The following is a 26,459-nucleotide window of genomic DNA, read 5'->3' as shown; positions in this document are numbered from 1 at the left end:
ACCGCATTTTTCTAGCCCTTGGTGCTCTTAAAACTGCTATTTCTTTAGAAGCTTACTGAGCACCTAATGTTTGTATACAATGTGGTTACAGTCCACACTGGACTTCCCTCAGAGCTCAGTTGGTAAAGAATCCAGTTTGATTCCTGGGTCGCGAAGATCTGCTGGAGAAGGGATAGGCTACCCACTCCAGCATTCTTGGGCTTCCCTTGTGGCTCAGCTGGTAAAGAATCTGCCTGCAACATGGGAGACCTGGGTTTGATCCTTAAGTTGGTAAGATCCCCTGGAGAAGGGAAACGCTACCCACTCCAGTATTCTGGTCTGGAGAATTCCATGGACTGTATAGTCCATGGGGTCACAAAGAGTCAGACATGACTGAGTGACTTTCACTTCACTTCACAGTCCACATTCCCATGAGCCCACTGCAACCTCAGACTGTATGGGTGTTGTCCTGGCGGCTGAGCTGCCCCAAAGTTGGGTCCTGTCACCACCTTGATCTTCCCTGGGTGGAGAGCCTGGTGCATCTGAATGTCTGGGCTATCTACCTCCCATCCCTTCAGAGTTTTCTCTCAACATCCATGCAGTTAGTTACCTAACCCAGAGCATGACCCTGGACTCCCTCTCCAGCACAATATGTCTGTTCCTTTGAGGTCATCCACCACTGTCCACCTCCACCATCATCCTTCTGTCCAGGCGCCCACAACATCTCAGGCCTCTGTGCTCTTACCTGGGAAGCTCCATTTCTCTCACTGATGACAAAAGTCACACCTACTGTGCTCCTGCACACATACACCATCTCCTAAGAGTCCATGCCACAAAGACATCATTACCTTCATTTTGCTGATGGGGAAACTGAGGACGGGCACCTCAGCCACAGTCCCAGAACCAGTGAGCAGAAGGGCCCAACTTGAGCGTAACCACACATCCCAGTGATCCCGGATCTAAAATTATTAGTGTGTCTAATAAACAACATCTGTAAATCGGAAACTCCACAGGATTCTCCTTGTGAGATGTTTCTGTTTTACAATTGGGTTTCATGGTTTCTCTAGTTTTACAGTTGTTTTGGTTAGAGGTTTCAGTTTCTTTAAGCCATATGTAAACAGAACCATATTTTAAAGTGATGAAATTTTAGGTATTTCTATTACAGAGCTCCACAATAATGTAAGGTCACAAAGAACCATATAGATATGAACTGAAATGCCACATGGGTCAGTGACTTGATTTCCAAGAACAAAAAATGGAGGTAACAGCAGAATCAACAGAAGGAAGTTGGGTTTTAATATTAATATAGTGAGACTATATCAAGGGTGATGGTCATAATTTTCTAAATGGCAAGATGTTATATTAACTTTTGAGTTTTGAGTGCACATTTCAAGATCATTTAGTCCAACCTTCCTCATTTTACTGATGAGGAAACTGAACCACAGAAGTTAGGCAGGTTACCTGAGCTAAATTCATTCTTTTGTCTCTGGCTGTCCACATAACAGAACCTTACTGTGATTAAGAAGCGATATCATATAGTCTATAACCCAAGAGACAGAGAAACACAACTCTTTATCTACCTTTTGATATCTCGATTTTCCACTTAAAGGTCATGTTAAATTTGATGTTAAACCAATGCAAAGTTGTAGGCTTAACAGTATTCGACTGTGTCAATCAGGAACATGGGCAATTCAGAGCCAAAACTTTGCTTTTCCAGAACCACAAGGGGAAATGTACACTGTGGGTACCTGTTTGAAGTCAGGGCTATTTAAGGCTATTCATAAATTTGGCATGTTCTTCTCCTCTTGGTAACAAGGTTTCTCCTCCTATCTTCGGACCTGTCTTTTCCTAGAAAAACAGAAACAGTTTAATAAGAAATGGGTTAACAGTATTTGTATGGATCACTAAACTCTATCACCTTACAGATGACATACCTTTAACATTCCGTCCCGTTCCCATTTGAAGAGGCCACAATTACTGAAATAGAAAAGATGGGATTGACTCAGTGATGAGGTTACAGGTCCACATACATGAAGATAATAGTGCTCCCTGCACTTTGGGGGAGATCCGCCTCATTTAAGCAGAAGCTCACTAAGGTGAGATTCATATTCCAGTGTACATTCTACTGCTACTGAAAATACACACGTCAGTGATCTGAGCAACTGTTTTGAAGTGTGTCAAAAGCCAGGTACTTCAGAAAAGGAATTTCAAATGGTAGGGCTGCATAGGGCTATGCACTCTACAGGCGAGGAGAGTGAGCTTGGTTTCCAGGGAAGGTCACTGGGATGACCCTCACATTGAAAAAGCCAGCCTACAGTGACAAGAAGCCCATGGCTTGTTCCGTTCTCCTTTTTTGGAACTCAACGGTTGTGGTAAGAGAGGATTACTTTTCCTTCAGGTTTAAACAATGCTTCCCCGTTTTCAGTAGTGAGAACAGGGAAGACAGTAACTTTTCCATTGAAAGGTCACTGTTAAGTTTGAGGCCAAAGCAACAACAACAGGAAGAAAATCTTTTCCTGGTCCAGAGATTTTTCACTCTCTTTAGTCAAAGGGCCTAGAGACTCATTCTCATTGTTTAACATGGTAGTTGCGTCCAACCCTGAGAAGGCAGGGGGATACTATGGGGAAAGCTTATTTTCTAGCAATGTTACACTGGGGAGAGAGAAACAAATGAAATACAGTAAAGTCATGGGACTGTGGCTCCCAGGAGCCTTGGATCTGAGAGGGTCTTGGGCATAGGGCCAACCCATCAGGCTCATCCTTTCTCCCCATCTTCCTTAGACCCTACTCTGAGCATAAGCTGCAAAGGACTTAGCCCGGAGCCTCTCCATCACCTTCCCCAGCTACAGACCTGTTTAATATCTATTGAGAGAACTTTCACAGCCTACTACCAGATCAATGATGATATTACACACAACTCACTGTCAGACAATTATAACACATGGGCCAACTCCAGCCTGCCATAAAACACAGTCATGTCTATTTGAGTATCACCTATGACTGGCACAGCATGTTTGAGTAGTGGTGAAACAGGGCTGGCAAAGCCTAATATATTTACCATTTGGCCTTTTACAGAAAAAGTTTGCCCATTTCTGCTCTAGATTAAGAATTGACAAGAAAGAGACCAGAGAAAGCACAAGTTCTTAACAAAGTAACAGTGCCACCTGGGGGCTGAAAAGCATCATATTCTTTCATTTGAGTTGCACTTACTGCTTATCCTTAATGATCACATTTCTCTGATACTCTGTTTTACACAAGCTCTTGCTGTTACAATATTTTGGAGAGAAGTCAAGTATCAATATATGAATAGGTACTTTAAACAATTCTAATCTCAATTGTTAAAAAAAAATGCACAAACCAGCTCTGACAAGGGGATGAACCAGCACGGGGTTTGGGTTCCTCCACCCCCACCCTCATTCCAAATCAGCCGTGGAGAAACTTGACATGAGAGCGAAGTCTGGGCTCCAGGAAATAAACAACAACCCAAATGAAATAAGTGAACAACAACAAAAAGTAGTGAGGAAATGATGGTGAAACATTCTCGGGAAGACTAAAAGCGATAGCAAAATCGCCTCAAGTTCCAAAGACTCAACATCATACAACCTACCACCCAAGCTCCATTTAGTCAACAAACATTTCTGATGACCTGGTGTCAGGCACTATATTTAGTACTGGGGGTACAGTCGTGAAAGGGGGAGGATCCCTTCCCTCCAGGAGCAGTTGGGGATACCCAGGAGCTGTAAGGAGGCACAGAACAAGGCTGACCCTCTCGGGGTCAAGAACCGTCTGAAGTTTCTAGGAAACAGCATCACCCAGGAATTGCAAAAAGGTTCAGGAGGCCTATGGGACCAAGAACCCCAGGAATTCTCATACCTGCAGTGCTTCTGGGGGAGTCTGTCAAGGGAGATAGTTCTGTTTCCACAGGGACACTTGAAAAACCTCTTTACACCATCATGCCAGTGGTAGTCATGCTGCTCGCTGACGCAGGTCTCCAGAGGCTTGAAGTGGGTGTAGGCACACTGCACAGAACCAGAGCAAAGATCTGGTCAAGAGCTCTGAAGGAGAGAGGAGCCAGCTGCCATGCGGCCTGTTCCTCAGAATTTCTGTTCTCTTGTCACTACCAGGCAGTGACTAGTGGAGTTACCGTCTTTCAGGTGCAGTGTTCCCTGTGATTTCTTGACTTTCCCCCTATTAATACCATTTTTTCTCATGTTTGCCCCAACTTCAGGTGTAAAGTTCACAGTAATCTTCTGTGACATCAAGACAATAGCTAAGGAGAAGGAAGGACTGGAAATTTTTAAGTAGCTTCAGTTGGTCTACCTTATATTCACTCTAGTCCCTGATTATAAGACAACAGGTTATAGGCATGGGGCCTATTTAGGAAGGATGATGAGCTGCTTTTTCACTTTCTCTTACAAGGCCTCTGAAAAGGATTATAAGCTTATTACTACTCCTATTTCATAAGCAGTAAAACCAAGAAAGATCTTAAGTAATTTTGATCCTAAAAAGGACTGGACAGAACAAGAAATGGTAGGAGAGGGTTGAAACAGTCAGGACAGTGCTATGTAATTTCTGGTAATCACACTGAGTCTAGATGAACAACTTTTGGCCTTGGCAGCCTCAAAGAGGGCAGAGTACAGTGGTATGCCAATTGTGTTACGCAAAATAATCCTCTCATGATATGTACACCCTATTCCCTGGAACTCACAAGTATGTTATGTTATTGGCAAAGGGGAACTCAGGTTGCAGATGGAATGAAGGTTGCTAATCAATTGATTTTAAGATTGGGAAATTATTCTGGATTGTCCAGGTGGGCCCAAAGGATTCACAAGAATCCTCAAGAGTGGGAGAGGAAAGGAGGTTGGAGCCATGCACTGAGAGGACCCCACCTCCCACTGTTGATTCTGATGATGGAGGAAGGGGCTAGGAGTCAAAGTATGAAGGCAAGCTCTAGAAGCTGGAAAAGGCTAGGACACGGATTCTCCCCTAGAGTTCTAGAAAGGAACGTACCCTACTGACACCTGGATTTCACCCCAGCAAAACCCACATAAAATTCTGACCTATAGAACTGTGAGATAATATATCTGTGCTGTTCTGAGCCCCCAGTTGGTGGTCACTTGTTAAGCAGCAACAGGAAAGGAATACACCAGCTCTGTCCTAATATGGCCATCTTGTCAGAGGAAAAGCTGTCCTCTAAGGTAAAGGCTTTACTGACTGCACTTTTTCAAAGGAGTAATTGGTTCACTGCTGTCCCCCGCCCCAAATATAAAGGAGAATCTAAGGTTTTAAAAATAAAGTCAGAGAAAGTTGTACTTGTAAGCTAAGCCTCTTCTTCCTCTTACACACGCCCACAATGCTGATTAGTCATGCAGGTGTATTCAAAAGGAATGGTAATGCCAGGAAACATGTACAGAAAGAACTTTTCCGGGGGACATATACGTTAGGCCCTGAGCAGAAGGGAATAAAAGTAGTTGATCACATCTGATGCCAAGTCAAATTTTTCAATTAAGGCCCCAGGGACTGGAAACTAAGGATTGAGGACATGTTAAAAATTGAGAAGGGTGGCTTCCCTGGTGGCTCAGTGTAAAGAATCTACCTGCAAGGGCTGGGTACAATCCCTGGGCCAGGAAGGTCCCACATGCCACAGAGACACTGAGTCCATGCGCCACAACGCCTGAGCCCGTGCTCTGGAGCCCACAAGCCGCAATGACTGGGTCCCATGCTCCCTAGAGCCTGTGTTCCACAACAAAAGAAGCCACTGTAATGAGAAGCCGAACTGTAACTAGACAGCAGTGCTCCCAATGGCTGCAACTACAGAAGAGCCCACGCAGCAACGAAGACCCAGCACAGCCAAAAACAAACCAAAAAAACTTGAGGAGCAGAGAACACTGGGGTCCTGCCTAATTAAACGACCCTAAACCCAGGCAGGACTCCGGTCACAAAACATGGCCCCACACCCCGCCGAGTCTCCACACCCTGCAAGGTCACCGAGCCCACAGATAGGCCACAGGGAGAGCCATCTCCCGCACTCACCGTCTTGCATGTCACGACTCGACATTTTACTTCCCGGGTGTTTCTCATCTTTTCTTCCATTTGTTCTTTTTTCACCAGAGGCTCAAAATAGCGTTCCTGCAGCTCAGCCTCAGCCTGGAGTGACATGACACCCAGGAGACCTTGAACCAAATCTGATACAGACTCAGGCAGTTGTTTAATAATAATCAAAGCAGACCTGAAGAAACAAGCTAACTGTATGAACGCATGGTTCAGTGAACTGCAACCCAAAAGATGGTAAGTAGAAATAGGCCCTTAATGGACAAATAGAAGGCATGAAAGCATCTGGTGATGTGTAAGACACTAAACACAAACTTAAACTACTGACGTGATTAGCAGGGTCATGAGCTCAAGTGTGACCCAGAAGGGTAATGTTTCCGTTACCAATGTTCCAACACAGACTAGTTTATGGGAGGTACTGGATGCCTCCTCAGTGATGGTACCCCATCTGTTTGATTCTATTCCCCAGACCAAGCACTTGGAAGGAGCAATTCCTGCTTGTCTGGAACAATGTGCAGGTATGAGGGCAGAGAGCTATTCATGACAGAATGTGGTCACAGTTCAAGTCAGCACAGCTGAACAAGGCATAAAGTGCCAGGGAACTTGGCTCTATAGTCTTTCAGGGTCTGCTTGAGCTTCTCTCCTAAGTCTCGAGTCCAGTAGAAAAATATTTAATTGTCTCCTTAGTCCTTTATTAACCAAAAGAAAGGTAGATCATTTGGCATGCTGGCACTAAATAAGGGACATTTAAAAAATCTGCTGTAACACTTTTTCTGTTATCTCAGTGACCACTACCCCTGCTACTGACAGGGACCACAAACACTACACCTTTTGCAGTGCATGGAACAGTATACATAAAAGGATTGTTCTGAATGTTCTACAGGGCATCCATGTTGATGGAAAACCTATTACAACTTTTGAACCTAATAGCTTTATTTATATACAACCCTATGACACTTGGAGAAGGCAATGACATCCCACTCCAGTACTCTTGCCTGGAAAATCCCATGGATGGAGGAGCCTGGTAGGCTGCAGTCCATGGGGTCGCTAAGAGTCAGATACAACTGAGCGACTTCACTTTCACTTTTCACTTTCATGCACTGGAGAAGGAAATGGCAACCCACTCCAGTGTTCTTGCCTGGAGAATCCCAGGGACGGGGGGGCCTGGTGGGCTGCCGTCTATGGGGTCGCACAGAGTCAGACACGACTGAAGTGACTTAGCAGTAGCAGCTACGACACTCGTGCATGGTTTTAATATACACTGACTGTTCCTAAAGTGCAACCGGACAAGTCCTATGGTTATGGAGGGACAACTGTGCTTTGATATCTTGTACAACACAGTAACTTGATATTTTTATACAATATTACGTTATTATAAAATATGGACTGAAACACTTTAATACCAAAGTCAATTTAAATAATGTTGAATGATACTCTTCAAAGTAGCAAAGGCAAAGCTAAAATCTATTAGCAATATTCCTGTTCTTCAAAATAAATTCAAACAAACCAACACACAACTAATGTTTCAGCTGAGGTTATAGGAACAAATTCTGAGTCCCATAACAGAGCACCCGAGTCAGAGGATAGCTCTGTTACCTGTGACCTTCTGGGCTCTTTCTTACCTCTTTTAAGATTCCCGTGTGCCTCGATTTTGCTTTTAGAATTGTCTGAAATTCCTCAGATTCCAGGTAGGCAAGTTGCTCTCTTCTTTTTTTCTTGGCAGGCTCCAATTCATCCTCAGCTAGAGCAGAATGAAAAAGTGTGAGCTGTCACAGAGGAACTGCAGAGAGTCAGTGTGTCTCACCAACTCAGCTTCCCCCAGCTCTGTGTTTCCCGCCATAAGGCCCTTCAAACTGAATTTACCTCCCCTGGTACCAACAAAGGGAGGCTCTTAGAAGAAATGAACTGAGAAGTACAAACTAGAATGGAGGGAGGGGATGGCAGGTTTGATCACTAAATTAAAATCTCTTTTTCACCTTAAAATAAGGGCCAATTATGAAAAGAGGTAACAATAACAAAATTCCTATCTACAAATTGAGGTTAAAGTGACAATTGTCAGCTTCAGTTTTAAAAATTAAAATAGGGCAATTTAAAACAAGTTCTGCTCCTTTAAAGCAAAGTAAATCTTTATACTAATATATAGGTACAAAGATACAATGAGTAATCTCAAGATTTTAAACTGTACATAATTTCATTTTAATTCAACGTGATTATAAAAAACAATCAGTTCCAGCTGCAGAAATTCTATTTAGGTCCTCTCCATAGAGGAAAAGTGGAAAAAAAATAATGACTTTTGATGTCGAGGGCTTCCCTGATAGCTCAGTTGGTAAAGAATCTGCCTGCAAGGCGGGAGACCCCGATTCAATTCCTGGGTTGGAAGATCTGCTGCAGAAGGGATAGGCTACCCACTCCAGTATTGGGCTTCCCTTGTGGCTCAGCTGGTAAAGAATCTGCCTGCAATGCGAGAGACCTGGGTTCAATCCCTGGATTGGGAAGATATCCTAAAGAAGGGAAAGGCTACCCACTCCAGTATTTTGGCCTTGAGAATTCCATGGCCTGTATAGTCCATGGGGGCGCAAAGAGTCAGACATGACTGAGCGACTTTCACTTTCAGTCTTTCAGCCTTCAGGCTGATTATGTTTTGGAACGTTTCCTCTGTAAGTAGTGTCTTTCCCCACTGGACAGCTTCCCATTTGGAGTACCTTGAGGAGAAAATGTGCTGTTCTTTTCTACACGTTCCTTCACTTCCAGGACATCCTGGGGTTCCTTTAGCTTCTTAATGCTATTTGGGTCTGTTTTTGTAAGAATCTGGCCTTTTGACTTTAATTTGGTTATAGCAGCTAACTAGGAAAACAGAAAAGAGAGGGAGATAAAAATCTAAATAAGATAGGCATCTGTAGCTCTGTATCCCTTTCCAATGAATTAACCAGTGAATTCGTGCAGTTCTCAAACATACATTAGCAAAATAGATCTTCATTTTACTTGGCATTATTAACACAATCATTAAAACTTCAAAGAAGGGAAAACAGGTCTGTAAGTTAGCAAACCAAATCTCAGTTTGTTTCGAACAGAAAAAAGAATTCCAAGCCTGCCACTTACTAGTTTATAACCTGACTTAATTGTTCAGCTTCAGTTTCTGCATTTGTAAAATGAAGATGACAACCATATCTTTTAGGGTTGTAGTTGTAAGAATAAAATAATGCAAGCCAAGCATGTACTTATACACAGTAAATAGCACGTATGCACAAATATCAGACACAGAATAATAGTAACACAGGTGTATAATTGCTATTATTATTACTGAAGGTGTGGCTTTGCCTTGCAGCTAGCCTTTGCTCTTCATGTGATTCTAGCTGCTAACTAGGACAGAGAAGACAGGTTCAAGTTGGGGGCTCCGTGACTCAGGAAAAGGAGAGGTTCTGACCACCCCCAACTGCCACTTCAATCAGAGCAATTTAGCTTCTAGCTGTCTACAGACGGGGCTTCTACATAAGATTTCTTCCATGTTATCTCCTGCAGCCTGACAAGAAATAATGTAGAGACAGTGGCTAGTTTTCTTGGATTAAATTAATGGCACTGTTGATACCAATTATCATTTAAAATTCCTTTGACTCTAATTATCATGATCAATAAATAGGTATGAGGTAACTGTCTTTCTGGTTGCGGGTATATTAAGTTTGAAGCACCAAGCTATGTCTCACAGAATACAAGTCCAAGTGGTGAAGAAAACAGATGCCAGTTACCTTTTTGGCTTCTGCTAAGGCACTCAGTTTTGGTCTTGGTGGTGGTGACTCATCAAAAAAGAGGACATCATCTCCTTCTGAGATGCCTCTTCCAAGTTTGGGCATCTGCGTGGCTGGGGTTCCTTTCATCTTGGGGAATTCAGCCCCCATTGGTGGAGATTGACAAGGGGGCTGCTGAGAAGAGGATGGCACAGCTGGGCTCTTGATTTCACTGGAGCTTTGCAGAAAGCTTTATAAAGAAAAAGGCAGTCACAAACTACGCACACAAGCACAAAACACACAGACTGGGAGACCACAGACAGGCCACCAGCTGATAAGTAGTCGTCAGTAAAATAATTTTCCATCCTTGGTTATTCAGATTAGCGCATAGTAAAAACAAAACTAACCTCACTAATTCTTCAGTTAACTGACTTTTCACTGAATAAATGCTAATTGTTTCACCAATTTAGAACTGATTATCAATTGGCTTTCTAGTGGGGTCGGTATATGGAGCATCTTCAGCCCTGAAGGTGAGCTGTGCCCTCTGGTTAGCTGAGATGCTTCAGGAACTCACTGAATCTGTGTATTTTGTTTATTCTACTAGGATGAGGTAACACGCACGATACATTTGGAAATCATAAAAGAAGGGTGCTATTAATATAATTCACACTGATTATATATGGGCTTTTAAAAAATTTTTATGATATTTTATTTTTCTAGTATAGTAGTTTTACAATGTTGTGTTAATTTTTGTTGTATAAGATATCTCCTCTTTCTTGAATCTCCCCATCCCTTCATATGTGGCTTCAAGGGCCATGTAAAAATAACAAAGGTCAGAAATCATTTGTCCAAACCTCTCATTGTAGAGATGAAGAAACTGAGGCCCAAGACCCCACTGCCCATTAAGTGACAGGCTGAGGACTAGTACCAGGTAATCCTGAGCCAGTCTTCTTTTCACGACCATATTATCCTCACTCCTGTAAGTTCCAGGCTGAGTCTGAAAACTGCCTACCAGATGCTGTCCAAAGATAAGTTATGTTTGGCCAGGAAAACTTTGAAAAACTTTAAACTGTAATGCCATTAAACTGACAGGTACTTTCCACTCCCCACAAGGTCCACATATGTCCATGTATATACATATACACTCATGTCATCTGTAGGCCCCTGATGAATACTTCTATAGATAGCCTACCAGGACCTCAAACTAATCCACCTGAGGCCAAATCTATTCCCCTATTTTTCCAAAGCATCTGTTCTTGACTCGTAATAGCCTTTTACCCTCTATGGAACCACATACCCTGCAAGAGCCCAGGTCTGGGACAGCAATGGTTCAACACTGGAGTAGAATAGGTAGGTGTGAGTTTAAACTTGGCTCCAACATCTACTAGCTTTCTGGTCTTCAGTTACATTAGTCACAAAACAAGGATAACACTTCACAGATTATGATAAGGACCAATGTGACACGTGTACAGTGTAAAGCATGGTGGTCAGTGTACACTGGGTACCTGCAGACCGTAGCTTTTACTACCATTCGAATAACTTGAGTTCAAGAATCTTTGATTCATTTACTTTCCATACCCATTTCCACTTGATTTTGCTTCTCAAATGACTATTCTCAGTGTCTCAATTTTATCACTGACCTGAACAAATGCAGAAGCCATGCACTGGCTCAGACTGTAATTAAAAAACCTAACTGACAAAACTGAGAAACAGGTGGCAAACTGGCCACAGTCTACTTTCCTTTTTCACAAAACTGTCTTTGCATGTCATTACTTTCTCTTTTCTACAGTGACATTCATTACTACAGCCTGTAGTACCTGGTCTCAGGATTCACTAGCATCAGTCAGAAATACTTACCTTTAAATGCTTTATAACTTTAAAAGTTATGCTAAAATTATTTTTTAAAAACTTTCAAAGCTGAAAAGGTGGCCAATCACCTCAAATCCAAAGTTACATTTCTGAAATCTATTAGGACAGCCCCAGAATTCATGAGATGAGCAATCTAAACGGGGAATATTAAACCTGTGACTCCTACCGTTTCTGTATTTCTTCTGACTTCTTTTTCCGCATCTCTAACATATGCTGCTTCTGTTGCTTCAAGAGCGCTGATGCTGAGATAGACTTGAAAGCAGGTTTCGGGCTCCCCACGATCCCTAAAACATAAGCCACAGGCTGAGGAAGTTCTGAGAGGGGCAGGGTCTCAGGTGTGGACGCTAGAGCAGGTGCAGGCTGACTCTACCTGATGACTTGGCTTTGGCTAAATGATGTTTCAAGTTTCTGGCTCCAGATGTAGGCAAGTCCATTAATTCCCTGAATTCCTCAGAACAAGACAAGCTCTTCTGGGGTATTCCTGAAATATATATCAGGTTCAGAGGATTCAAAATTCAGTCTATTTTCTGTCATGTATCTTCTTCCTTTTTAAACTCTGCTTTCATAATTTTTTCATTTGTAAAATGAAGTAGATGGAATATCAAGAGAAAAGAGAATCCTTAACCTCTAATATCAGACCAGTAGGACTGCAAAGGTAAGACAAATGTCTTACTTTGAAAAATGATTAAAATACCATTATCTGAGGGGTCATTTTACACACTACTTCTGGATTGTACACTACGGGGAAGGGTCCATGCTAGACTTTGACCGCTGTTATAAACAGAGCCCCAAGGACAGAGCGGAGGTGGCATTCTCTGACCTGTACCTGTTTTAGTGAAAGACAGAAGTTGACAATACTGATTCTAGTGCCAGACACTAAGAGTTAGACCCAGATACATTAAGACGTTTTAAAAACCTAAGACACCGCTAATATGTTATTGCTTAAGATGCTGCCAACGAAGCTTGGTTCTTTTACTTTAGGTGATGTCACTCAGTATAATTTAGAGTTAGGAACTAACTGTTTTCAATCCTGAAGCCTACAAATTTAAGATGAAGAAAGAAACAAAGTTACCTAGTTTTTGTTGAGTTTCCTGAAGAATCAAGTCTGTGCCCTTAACCACCAGGTTAGTTAGAGTGGTTTGAATCTTCTTTTTAGGAGCAACAGCAGCTGCACTGAAAAGGAAAATGAAAACCACTGAAAGTCAATGCTCTGAGGTAAAGAAGGCAGAAAAGTAGTCGTTACACAATGTCAATGTTTCTCAAAGCTCCTTTTAAGTAGACTGTAGTTAATATCATGGTCCTACCCCTAACTGGTGTGTGCATTATGTCACAGACCTAAGACAGGCAACCTACAAACTTGCTTGAAGGCCATTCTGGAAAAGTAAATTGGCAATAGAAATAAAAATATGCCAACACTTTGATCAAGAGTAGGACTTATCAAGAAGTCTAGGATTTACATTAAGACCTATGCAAAAATTTAGGATATTAATGGAAGCTTTGTATTGTTCAGAGTTAGAAATACTATAAATGTTTATCCATAGGGAATTATTTAAATTATCAGAGCCATGTGAAAGAATACTGTAGCCACTAAAAATAATGCCGTTAAGTGAATATTCCACAAAGAAAAATTCATTATTTTTATGGGAAAGAAGAACATTGTAAATTATAGGCATACTATGACCTCATTTTATACTCTTAAAAATTTATACTTATGGGAAATGTCCCCCCCAAACCATATATACCAAAACTAACAGTTATCTAGATGGTGGGATTATAGATGGTTTTTATTGTCTTCTTTTGGCTAAACTGTACATGTTTAAAAAAATAATGTTATGTGCATTGCCTTTTGCAATTTGCTAAAATACAGACATTATTTTAAACCTTAAAAATGTTCTTGATATTACAAAATAGAGGTGAGAGTCCTCTAGCCCAATGTCTCTTGGATTGAGGACAAAATCTGTTTTATTCTTCGACCAACTATAGCTCCCTTGAGCCAAATCCCTGCCTTAAATGTATTTTATAGAGTCAGGTGACAGGCCATCAGTCACCTACTCAGGGACTCTAGGGAGAGGCTGAGATCCCCAGGAGTCCCAGCTTCAGCAGTATCCCCCTTCCCTGTGAGGTTTCTCTGCATATTCATTCACTAAATTCATTGTGGGTTCCTTAAGATCTACAACCTCACACTCACAATGGAAATGATTTCAAGGATGTCAACACTATGATGAACACTTTCAGTGGCCAATCAGTCCTGAAAAGTTGGACTATTCACATTAGAAGCCAAAGAGGAAGTGTGGGCTCCCTGTTAAAGATCAGGAGAGCCCGACTCAGTTTCTCCTCCTTTTAAGTGTGTTTTCTTCTCTCCCCAGGAATGAAGTAACCTTGTTTTGGGTCTCTTCTCCTCTGCTCCATTGTTTTAGGCAGCTTGTTATAAAAGATAAAACCTGTACAAACCTTCTAGGACTGGGACAAAAATGTACAACCACTGGGCTTACTTTTTGTTTTTTCCTTTTTGGCCACACAGCACAGCATGCAGAACTTCCCAATCAGGGATGCAACTCACACCCTCTGCAATGGAAGCATGGGGTCCTAACCACTGAACCACCAGAGAAGTCCTGGGTTTACTCTTAAATGAAGACCCCAGCCCTCAAAGAAGCTCGGAGAATGTCTTACATTGAGGCTGCATATGAGGCTGAAGAAACGCCTCCGTAGTAAAAACCATCCTGACACAGCCGTTCTTTCAGGCTGATGCCTTTGCGAGCAAATTTCTTTGGAATGCGGCCTCCAGAGAAGGTGGACTGCAAGTCAGCTCGCCTGGCGCTAAGCCTCTTGTACTGGGCCTGGATGTGATACTGACAGTACTCACAGTCATTCTGTGAAGAGAAAGAGCAGCTGTATCAACATTAGGACAATAGGCCGGGGACAATGTTAATGGACGCAATTCCTTTACAACTCCTTTCTCCCAGCCTCACAGAGAGCTATTCTGTGGGCAAAACCCTCCCGCCTAACTTCTGAGATCATTCTCTATCCACAGCTAAGAAGCAACTTAGAAGTTCATCCTCTAGGTAAGGGGGTGGAGTGGGGGGTGATAAATTGGAAGATTGGGATTCATACACACACACTATTATATATAAAATACATAACTAATAAGGACCTACTCTATAGTACAGGGAACTCTATTCAGTACTCTGTAATGGCCTATATGGGAAAGGAATCTAAGAAAGAACAGGTGTAAGTATATGCATAACTAATTCACTTTGTTGTATACCAGAAACTAACACATCACTATAAATCAACTATACTCAATAGAAATTAAGAGAAAAAATTTAAGGGGACTAAATTCTGAACACACTATTTGGGTACAAGAAAAAGTGGCACTTTTCAAACTGCCGTTGTCCTCTTTCTACAACAGAAATAGTCAGTTTCTAGGATGAAGCTTCAAAATGTTATGCCAAATGAAAGAAGTTAGACACAAAGGTCCCATGTTGTATGATTCCTTTTATGGCATATATCCACAGAGACAGAAAACAGATTATAGGTCATCAGGGAAATGGTTACTTAATTGCTAGGGGGTGTCTTTTAATGGGGTGATGAAAAGATTTTGAAACCTGGAGCTGGTGGTTGGACAATAAAGTGAATACACTAAATATTACTGACGTAAATGGTTAACTATACACAATGTGAATTTTACCTCAACAGAAGTTAAAAAACAAAATCAATTTCCTTTCTGTTTCTCTGGTTGACTCTCAGACAAATGCTACCCTTATAGTGAAAGGCGCAAAGAGAAACTATTAAGTACTGTTGAACTAGGTGAAACTTAGAGAGATGCTGACAATGGAGGTTTAATGGTCCAGCTCTTGTGACCTGACAGGTATACTTCCCCTGAGACCTCTTTCCAACTGTCTCCTTCTTCCCTGTTTCCTGCTCACTAGTTCATCTGTTAGACAGCAATGAGTGAAATAAAAAGAGATGAAACCAGAACCTATTATCCAATCTTTTCAAAGAGCTCTAAGAAGTACCACTTCACATCTACTTGGATGGTTGTAATCAAAGACAGACAGTAACAAAGTGTCAGAGAAACTAGAACCCTCACATACTGCTAGGGAGATTGTAAAAGCCACCTGGGGGAACCAGTTTGGTGGTTCCTCAAAAACCTAAATATAGATCCAGCAATTCCACTCCAGGTATATAGTTGAGGCAACTGAAATGGACATCTACATAAAAACCTGTATATGCTTGCTGACAGCAGCATTATCCATAACAGTCAGATATGAAAACCACCTAAGTATCTATCAACCAATGGATAAACTGAGTGTAGTCTATCCATACAATCATTCAAATACCAAAAGGAATCAAGTGCTGATAAAAGGCTTTGTAGCATGAGCATAGCACAGATGAATTTTAAAAACATTATTCTAAGTCCAAAGAAGCTAGATACAAAAGGCTGTACATTATACAATTCCACTGTATGAAATGTCTAGAATAGGCAAATCTATAGCCAGAAAGTAGATGAGTAGTTGCCAGGACTAGAGGAGAAGGGGGATAGAGAATTACTGTTAGTGGGTTTGGGTTTTTAGAAGGGGACTGAAAATGTTCTGAAATTACCTGGTGGAGATGATTGCACAACCCTGTGAATACATTAAAATCACTAGATTGTGCACTTCACAACTGAATGGTCTGGTATGTGCATTCTATCTCAGTACAATGTTACTTTTCAAAAAAGAGAGTTCTACTAAAAGGTAGAATACAGTTATGTACTGGCTAAAATAAGGTTGAAGTGTATTTCATCATTAGTGTTTGATCTTCAACACTAGAAAGAATTGAGGGCAAATTAAAATTCCGTCTTTCTTAAAGTTCCCGATCAGCTGGTAATAAAAGATCAGTTTCCTAAGAAGTTAAATCCTTCCCCTGCCCTCAGCTTTTTAAACTGGCCATTATTAACCACACATTTTACTTTCTCTCTTTGATTCTTCCTATTATGTAGGAAACTCAGTTCCAAATAGGTCATTACAGGTCAAGTGCCTAAAATTTATTCTTATTAATTTCTTTCTTTAGCAAAAACCACCCCAACAAAGCTTAAACCTACCAAATTCACAATCTGTGTACATGGTTCTCCATTCTTTTTCTTTGCTTTACAGGTTCCCAGGTCAAGAGCTTCCCCCATAATTAAGATCTTTTGAGGATGATCAATAGATAAGCATATCTGTAGAAAAAGAGGTAGTGGGAATTAAAAGCAAACAAAGGTATGGCCCCTCACCAGCAAGAATGGATATAATAACGGTTGGCATGAGTTAGGCTTTTTGTCCTTCTCATCAGTGCCCTGGGATTTGAAGCCAGTGCTCTGTAAAACAGCTGTAGAAATGGGAAAGAAGACATTTAGTTCTCTGTTCCCTCCTGCGTCTTTACTATCAGAATCCTAACGCTCAGCCTTAAGTGATGGAGCAGCTTCCCAGTTTTCCTAGCACTCTTTGCAGCTAGTGATTGTCATGTGACTCCACTCTGGCCAATGAGACCGAAGTAGTAGTCTGCAGGGAAGGTAGCCAGGAAAGCTTCTGCTTTTCTATAAAAGCAGGGAAGAGGCTGGCTGACTTCCTGGCTTCAGTGGAGATATGATGCTAGAGTTTCAAGCCATCTTGTGACCAAGAGGGAAATATGAGAGACTCATGGACACCAGCCCTGGTGTTAGGGCATTATTACACTGCCTATGCCTGGATTTTTTATTATCCAAGAAAAACAAAAACCTCAGTGTCTAGCATTACAAAGAACTGTCGTGAAGCTTTTGTTACTTGTGGCCAAACACCTTCCAAACCAATAAATGAAGATTTGTTGGTATTCTCTCCTGAAAGCAATGAATGCAACAACTTTGTCTCTTACTCCTCCTGATACAATGTGTCTATAACAGAAGCAATAGCCTCTTGTTGACATCTGTGGAGAAACTGTTACGTGTTCACACTGTACCTCGGTTTGCAGTTTACTAGAGAATCAGTAGGTAGTAACCCAAATTCTAATGCTGCTTAAGACTGTGAAAAGTCACTTTAAAAACGAAAATTCGTAAAGTTGCAGGTATGATTGTACTAACAAATGGAACAAACCCTCCTCAACTATAAACCCTTCCTTCCTGATGCTATGAAGGATATTCATAGGAGATGGAAGGGAGCCCAAGAACTGAAAAATAAATTCCAGGAAGCTTGGAACGAATTTGAAAAAATATAATGAAATAAGCTGTCATAAAATACTCTAGCGTAGTCTGAAATTCAGAATACTGACAGGTAAGAAATGAATGACAAACAAAAAGCCAGTAAAATGGAATCAAAATAATACAAAAGCTTGACTTATTACCTGGAGGTAGACCAGCATAAAGGTTTTTGATAGAACTCAGCTAAGTTGTAAAGACCACACACACACACACAAAAAACAATGGAAACAGAGTCTTACCTCCTCTGAACCATCCTTGGGCTTCATGGGGTTTGCATTGAGCAGCCCTATGACAGAACCCTGCTCAGTCTTCCAGAGTTCTTTGTGAACCTCTCCAAACAAGAATAGTGATACACATCGCGTCAAGTCACGAAGATCATTTAGTCGCCAGATGCTAAATGTTTTCCCCTGGAGCAAATCATTTATGCTTATCTTTAATAAATCTTGAACAATGGGTTACAATGTCTTCATTTACAGTCCAAGTGTTCTACTGTGGAAGATATCTAAGCATGACCTAGTCTGAATAGGTTATCATCAGAATGTCTGTTAATTTTAAGTTAATCCTTTCTCAAGGCTTTGGTATGCCTCTTCTCATTTTAGAAATGAAGGTAAAGAAAGGCAAGCCTCAGAAAGAAATGGCTTTCTTGTTAACTGTTTCTTCAAACTTGTTATTAGCAGACACAAACTAGTATATAAAATATTTAGACAATAAAGACTAGTACTGTAAAGCACAGGGAACTATATTCAATATCCTGTAATAAACCATAGTGGAAAAGAACATGAGACAAATCTACATATGTATAACCATCACTTTGCTGTACACCTAAAACACAACATCATAAATCAACTATATTCCAATAAAAAATTTACTGATATATATTTAAAAATATTATTTATCAGTTATTTTAATATTAATAAGGAAGTTTCAGTTCAATGCTTCTAAATCTTTCCTTAGTTTAGAAGAAAAACAGCATCATTTAAAGAAAACTGGTTGTATTTAATTCTAAAACTTTGGAAATACTATGACATATCAAGAAACTCAAAATGCTAGCCACACATAATATGAACAACTTCCATGTTTATAGATTTTTTAAAAAAGCAATTCACACAATACTGAATCAAGTTATTTCACTGAGGCAGCCCAGAGTGGGTATGGCTACAGGTTATAGTGAATTATTGCCTAAACTCCAGTATTATAATTATTCTTCCAAGGATTTATACAATGCCATTCTTAGAGAAGTTCAAATAAATTTCACACCTATTATTTCAATGTCATTATAGCCAGTGGTGATGCAATTACGAACTTCATCAAATGAAAACCAGACTTGTTCACATTTACTGAGACAGACCAGATATAGAGCAGGACTCAGAATCTGAAACTCAACCCCTGGTGTCAGATTCATAAAAAAATTTAAGGTTGGCCAAGATCAAAACTGGAGAATGAAATTAGTTTTGAACAAGATAATATGCAGTATTTTAGAGACAGCCTTTCAGGTAATCAAAAGACAATTCCTTCATTTTACAGATAAGGAAATGGAGGTCCTTAAAGAGAGTAAGGGCCACCTAATGCCACAAGGCTCCTGATAAATGGAGAATGAGGCTTAGAATCTAGCTTTTCTGACTTGGCCACATAATAAGTTTTGTTATTCCTCAGTCAACTGTGATTTTAAAACTTATCAGACCTCTTGTAATATTTGTCAAATGAAATGTACCATCCTGTACTGGCCCAGGTCAGCAATATCAGGACTTCGGTGACTGACATCTTACATCTAGTAAGGCTCTTCAAATGGTCTTTGAGGACGTGCTCCCCTTCCACAAGGGGGATGTAGGGCATCCACAGGCATCACCAAACAACAAGTAAAATGAATAAGAATGATGTGGACAATAAAAAGCGTAAGAAACTTGTCTAATCAGACCTTCTTTAAGTAGGGCCTTCCTTACAGATCTCCCCCTCTGGTACCAACCAGGTGATGGTGTGGCAATTTGAGAACTTACTAGCAATGACTACAAAATGAAACACTGATGGGCTCTGCGTAACAAATCAAGAACATGAGTCTCCACTGTCAATCTGTGATGAAACAGCTGATTAATAAAATAGCTTACACTGTTAGAACTCTGTGGAGTGATTTTCTTCAATATAACTCCAAACGTCACCCAGTCTATTTCTTCCAGCTTCTCATTTGCCATCTTTTCCTTGAGCTGAGACAGTCTGATAAGTTTTCGGCCGATCATTTTCTTGTTCATTTCTGTGGAGGATACTCGAGGCTTTCTGGGTCAAGACACCAGCAATTGGTAGATTATTACTCTAAGAGATAACCTGGCACTGTAGCAAATTAGTTAGAAGAGACATTATGGACAGAAATCTCTAAAGCACCTATTCTCAGGGAGGCTTAGTACAAGGCACATATTTTTTCAGCAGGTAAAACTTCCCCCGTTGTTCAGCGGTTAAGACTTTGTGCTTCCACTGCAGCAGGCACAAGTTCTGCCCTTTTGGGGAACTAACATCCCCATGCTATACAGCATGGCCTCCTCCCCAAAAGGAGACAATTTTAAAGACCAGGTTCGCTTTTCCACGGATATAGAACTGGGACTTATGTACGAAGTAAAGACCACAAATTACTTAAGTTCTTATGAATTCTAATATAATATTCTTTTAAAAATAATCTCTTGCTTTTAATACAAAATCATGAATTGCTTAGGTAAATTAAGATATTTCAATTGCATCCATTCTGTGAGAATGTCATAAGCTCTACTATTTCTAATTAGATTTTTTAAAAGCCAACCTTTTCACATAATAAAAAAAACTGACTCGAGCTTCAATTAATATATTCTTGTTTCTAATGACTGGTTAAAACTCATAAAATTTGCAAATTGTTTTTCTCTAGTTGAATATTAAAATTTGTTCCATGTTGGATCATAAGACGAGAGAAAGCAGTCAGGGGAAAACAAGCTTTTTGACTCTTTCACAAGTTTTCTAGACTAGAAACTCCAAGGGCTAACTCAACAATAAAGAATATTCAGGAGGGAAACACTGACATAAATGGAGAAATCCTTTCCTTATTTGATTTCTGAGTTAACAGGTTACTACGAAGCTACGATCCTACAGAGCATCTTCAGGTTCTGAGGTTCAGTAGAACAATCATGAGAAAGATTCAAACAACTCTGCAACCCCCTAAATTTGTAGGCCCTATAGAAGCTTTGGCTGACTAGTTTCAACTTCGTCTACTTCCATTCAGTTCAAATGTATAGCAAGACTCTATTGAGCAACATCTTTATTATCTCTAGGGTGTTTCCACTGGGAAAGGCAGTATTATCTCAGGAGGGTCACATTTACCTTGAAAAAGAAGCCTGAAGTTCCCTCAGTGAGTTTTTACTATATTCCATTCCTCGGACTCTGTTTCAAATGTAATTAAAATATTGATCCCCCACCCCCAATTTTGAAAAGTATGCAGTTATTACAATTAAGTTCTATTGCATGTCAACAGTCACTTGTTCTCCCCAATAACATATAATTTAAAAGCTTAGCAGTTTTAGTTTAGGTTGACAAGGTTCAGGTGTTCTACAGGGGCTGCCCCTTGGCTGCTCAGTACTAAAGGCAATCTGGTTTCAGAGTAAGGATGTCACCTCTGCCCAGGGCTTCAAGAGCAGTAATAACAGAGGTGCAAAGCAGTAGACACAGAAGTCTTGGAAGTCCAGGTTTTTCCCTGAACTGATCCTGGGATGCATTTCTATTTTTTTCAAATTGGAGGACAATTGTTTTTTCACAATGTTGTGTTAGTTTCTGCTGTACAATGTGAATCAGCTGTACGTGTATATACATCTTCTCTCCCTTGAGCCTCTCTCCCACTCCCCATTTGTATTTTGCCTGAATATCTTAATTTCTCCACATAACAAAAGAGCACAGTTATTTCTATTAACATTAATTATAAGAAGATACTACTATCCTAGTTAAACTGTATATTCCTTTAGGTATCTAAGAATAGTCTCCACCACTGTTCCTACTAGTTTCTGGTTAAATACAGTACTTATTATTTATTGATTTCATTTTTAAGAACACATATCTTTTACTCTCTACACAAACAAGAGAAAGCTTTCCTTATCCATATGTAAATACACTGAGTCAAACTCAGTGCCAAAGGCTTAGTATGGTAAAGTACAAGAGCTATACGTCTCATGTGACTCAGCGGTACAGACACACTAATTCTGGAAGGCTCAGTCCCTAGGATCGAGGAAGAGGCATCTTGTGGGGCCTACGAGCAAAGTGAAAGAGAGGGCTGTCACAATTACTGACCTGAGCCTCAGCCCGGAGAAGGCTTCCACGGAGACTGCCTGAGCCATCTCCCCAGAGCTCCTGGGTGTCCCTGTACTCTGATCCCTAGTCATCCCACCAGGCTTGTTCCCAGGAGTTGTTCGCAGTGGTTGGAAGGGTACACTTGTCATCTTCAAAGGTGAGCATTGGGGCTCTAGAAAATATAAAAACCACACTGATAATTAAACATTTTTTTATTAGAACTGTTTCTTTTTTAATCAACACCTGTCAAATCTTGAGAGAATAACAGTAACCCACAGGATCATTTCTGTACTACCCCCAAACCTCTGCAGTGTAGTCCAGAATTTCCTGTGTATGGAAATGTTTTATACCACTGCTGTCCATGTGGTGGCCACCAGCCACAAGTGGACACTGACCACGTGAAACTGACCAGTGTGTCTAAGGAAATTAATGCCTAAATTTGTAATCTAATTAGTCACAAGTGGCTAGTGGCTGCATCAGTTCTACCCTAAAACACTGTTTCTCTGTGCAATGCCATTTCTTGAACAGTCACCATATACAGAGCACTGTGGTAGAAGGCGTAAAAGCCCTCCTTCTGAAATCAGTAATTAGTGGAGATTTGTGCACAGGTCAAATTCTACCTGAAAGACATTCAAATTTAGCTTCCCTTTCTTGTTTCATTTCAATTCATTTAATTTTACTTGTGTGTATGTGCAGGAGTGGGGATGGGGGGTGGTCGTGGGAGTGTTAGGGGACCCAGGATATTCTGATATGGTTCTTTTCATATATTACAAGCATTTGATAATGTTCCTGAGGGTTGGAAAGCTTGGGTATTCTCCTTAATAAGTATAACTCTCTCTCAAATAAGATTGGTATTTACTTTCAAAGTGACTTTGGATCACTGCTCCCAAGGCAGGGGCTCGGGTAACCCTAGAACTTTTTAGAATCGCCAGAAACCATGCCCTTATCTCAACATCTCAAAACCCAACTTTGGACACTGTCTAATAAAATACTTTAGTAATACCAGAGCTCCTAAGGGAATAAACACCATTAATAAGTGGATGCATGGAATATATCATCTGTTGTCAAATAAATATGAACACACAGAGGCTACAGCCATTCTGTATTGTTGTGTCATATGCCAATGGTAGTCAAAAGGGCCTTTCTGAACATGCGTGATCAATAAAATGCTGCTTACTCTAAGCCAAGTTATCTCCAGGTCATTTTCTCTCAGATCTTCCAAAGAGGAATTGCTTTGGGCAAAAAGACAGTACAACAAAACCAATGCACAGAGCTTACAAATCCTTTACATTTTATTTTGTGTGAATATACGTATGTGCTGAAATAGGATTTGAGTACCACTATATCCTCCTGGCAAAGATGACTTTTCATAAGAATGAACCCTCTGGCTTCAAATAAAACTTGACCATTTTATTAAAGAGATCACTGTGCCTCAGTCTCACAGCCTGAACATTAAATCTCTAGCTTTCTAGCGTAAGAACTTAACCCAGTGTTTATACTTCATTATAATTCAACTACAGGACTATAGAACCAAAAAAAATTGAATCCATTATGCATTTAAATATTTATTCTCTACCCAAGTATTTTTTAAGCACTTTGTGATGTACACAAAGATTATGAAATATAGAACGTGGTTCCCATTTCCAGGAAACTTACTTTTCTCAATGGGCAGGTAAGATAGACCAAGACACACACCCATACATAACAGTACCAAAATATATTGTAAACAGAGCCCAGGCAGTGAGAAACTAGGGGTCGTGAGTACTCACCTGCAGGTGAGACCTTTGGTGTCCGAGCCACTCGCTTGGGTTTTGGTAGAGTAGGGACGTCAAGCTCCGCAGAAAAGCACAATGACTCCTGAATTTTCTGAACTTTCTTCTCCTTAAGAGGGGGACGTGGAGACTTATCTACTTGGTTAAAAGAAATTAGTAAAGAAAATTTAGAAAGGGGTTAAAAAACTGTTTCATCAGGAGTTGGATGCAGAAGTAACGTTATGATTTCTTTATAACAGAAATGCATACTATCCCTAGAATTAGTTTCATTACCTGGGGTTTTACATGAAAGGGCTGGACTTGCAGGCTGTTTAATTGTCGCTAGTTTCAGCTGTTCTTGTAAGGACTTCATTTGCTCTTGCAACTTCCTTAATTCATCTACGGGAAAAAATATATTGATTTAAAAACCAGACCAGATGAAATACCATACATGATGAGAGCGCTGAAATAATTTTTGATATCTACCCATCACCTCCAAAACTTGAGACCCACAACAGAATCACATACTGAGAACTCATAATTAACTTTTGCACTTTAAATAGTTCCCCTTAGAGAAGTAAACATGATATTTCCAGCAAACAAATCTCTAATACCAAAGCTGATTATGAATTTGTACTACTGACAGATACATGTCCACGGCTGACAAGTTCTTAAGAGTCAAGAAATGATTATGGCCCCTAAGCAAGAATGACATGCAAATTTGTGAAGCTTTCCATATTTAAAACACAGAACAGATAAGATACAGGGATATACTGTATAGCACAGAGAATAAACCAATATTCAGTAATAACTTTAAATGGAGTATAATCTATAAAAATGTCAAATCATTATGCAATACACCTCAAACTAATAACACTATAAATGAACTATATTTCAATTAAAAATATATATGTAAATTAAAAAAATACATATCAGAGATGTGAGGAATAAGAAAATGGCACTCCTCCCTGGAGAAGAAAATGGCAACCTACTCCAGTATTCCTGCCTGGGAAATCCCATGGACATAGGAGCCTGGGTGGGCTATAGCCCACGGGGTCTCAAAAGAGTTGGACACTATAGTGACTAAACAACAACTTCATAAAACTAACTAATATAAATAAACCTTTTCTAGTTGATGTTTATAAGAATTTGAATCTCCTGTTGGGATTAAAATAGAAATTCTGTAGCCAAAATCCACCTAGAATCCTAATCATACAGACTAGGATAAGTGACCTGGGACAAGTCACTTACATGCTCCAATGTTCCTGAAACAATGAACTAAAAACCTTGTCATACTGCTTTTTTGTGAGATGATAAAAACAGGAAAAAAAATCTGTAACACTAAAAAAAAGAAAGAAAGAAAAGAAAAAGCCACTCCTAGATGGATCTGTTCAGAAAAGGTCTTCTGCTCAAACAGAATATGTGGTGGCTGTGTAGTCTTGTCTCTGGCTCCCTTTGCTAATTCCCAAAGTATTATTTTTCTGTAATAATTGTGAGAAATGTTAGAGCCATTTTGCAAAGGCTCAATTATAGCTGGCTGACCCTGGTATCAGGGACTGCTGCGCCCTCAAATGCTAGCTTTAAATGCTTGCTCCACTAACTTCTACAATTTTTTTTGCAAAGTCATGTATCTCTACCCCTAACTCAGCAGCTATTTTGAAGAAAGCTGTCAGTTGAGTAGTCTTCATCTGGTCTATCATAAAGAAGTTGGAGAAAGCAAGTGGTTAGGGCACCTTGTAACTCCTGATTAGTTTTCCCTTGACTGGGAGCAGGAGCAGGGACGACCCTCTCTTTAGTTGATTGCGATGTAGGAGCTTCTTCCTCATCTGTTAAGTCTCCCATGTCTCCAAAGAGAGTGGCCAAATTCTCCTTTTGGTTTTCAGCCTTTTCCATTTCTCCCTCATCAGTCTCCTCCGTGTAAGATTCACCATCACCATCAGCGTCAAAGAGCTCATCAAATGAGTCAGGTTCACCATCTTCCTGGGTCAAGGGCTCACTCTCTTCTGAATTACAATCCAAGGCCGACTCATTCTCCTCCAGCAATGCAGTCAGCAGAGACAAATCATCTTCCTCCCCTATGGGAAAAGAAGGAAAAAAAGGAAGCCTATCTGTGAAAAACAGCCACTGACAGCAGAGTCAAAACATTCAACATTCATAACGCAGTTAAAATGACTGCAGATTCACCTTTTTGCCTGGTACATGTAACTATCGTTCTTGTTTCTACCTTTCTTCTCCCCAGGTGCTTCTCGGCGGGCACTAGGCTAAGAAAGTAGGGGCCAGTATCTGCTTAGTTATCTCAGTGGGCCAGCCACTGTACTAGAACTCTTTATTTACATTACTTAAGCTAATCAGATGACTTCCTGCATATGAAATTCAATCTACAATGGAATAATTGAAAATCATAATAAGTATACATTTAGTTCCTAGATGTATACATTCCCCTACTTTTTAATTGTTTGAGTAATTTTTAAAAACTACAGAAAGTTACAAAGCATTACATTAAATGTACTCATATCCCATCAACCAGAATTAGCCATAATTAACTTTTTATTAGAGAAGGAAAGGGCAACCATGCCAGTATTCTTGCCTGGAGAATCCCATGGA

General features: G+C 40.3%; 1 protein-coding gene across 2 annotated transcripts in view; it reads right to left on the bottom strand.

The window, feature by feature from the left end:
- The window catches only part of MCM10 (minichromosome maintenance 10 replication initiation factor), a 30,167-nt gene continuing 4,960 nt past the window's right edge, over positions 1,253-26,459 (bottom strand). For both annotated transcript variants that reach the window (XM_018057119.1, XM_013968513.2), the window contains exons 3-20: positions 25,589-25,930; positions 24,150-24,254; positions 23,874-24,011; positions 22,105-22,276; positions 19,917-20,082; positions 18,054-18,221; positions 16,705-16,821; positions 14,292-14,491; positions 12,694-12,794; positions 11,992-12,102; positions 11,788-11,905; positions 9,774-10,002; positions 8,733-8,874; positions 7,653-7,771; positions 6,013-6,126; positions 3,853-3,998; positions 1,914-1,956; positions 1,253-1,827 (exon numbers count right to left, since the gene is read on the bottom strand). In XM_018057119.1, coding sequence (XP_017912608.1) covers positions 1,744-1,827; positions 1,914-1,956; positions 3,853-3,998; positions 6,013-6,126; positions 7,653-7,771; positions 8,733-8,874; positions 9,774-10,002; positions 11,788-11,905; positions 11,992-12,102; positions 12,694-12,794; positions 14,292-14,491; positions 16,705-16,821; positions 18,054-18,221; positions 19,917-20,082; positions 22,105-22,276; positions 23,874-24,011; positions 24,150-24,254; positions 25,589-25,930 — 2,615 coding nt within the window. In that variant the 3' untranslated portion in view covers positions 1,253-1,743. The remainder of the gene's footprint in view (positions 1,828-1,913; positions 1,957-3,852; positions 3,999-6,012; positions 6,127-7,652; positions 7,772-8,732; positions 8,875-9,773; positions 10,003-11,787; positions 11,906-11,991; positions 12,103-12,693; positions 12,795-14,291; positions 14,492-16,704; positions 16,822-18,053; positions 18,222-19,916; positions 20,083-22,104; positions 22,277-23,873; positions 24,012-24,149; positions 24,255-25,588; positions 25,931-26,459) is intronic.

Source organism: Capra hircus, chromosome 13, assembly GCF_001704415.2.
Source record: "Capra hircus breed San Clemente chromosome 13, ASM170441v1, whole genome shotgun sequence".
Taxonomy (NCBI): Eukaryota; Metazoa; Chordata; class Mammalia; order Artiodactyla; family Bovidae; genus Capra; species Capra hircus.
The sequence above is the reverse complement of the archived record's forward strand: the minus strand, read 5'-3'. Positions and strand labels throughout refer to the sequence as shown.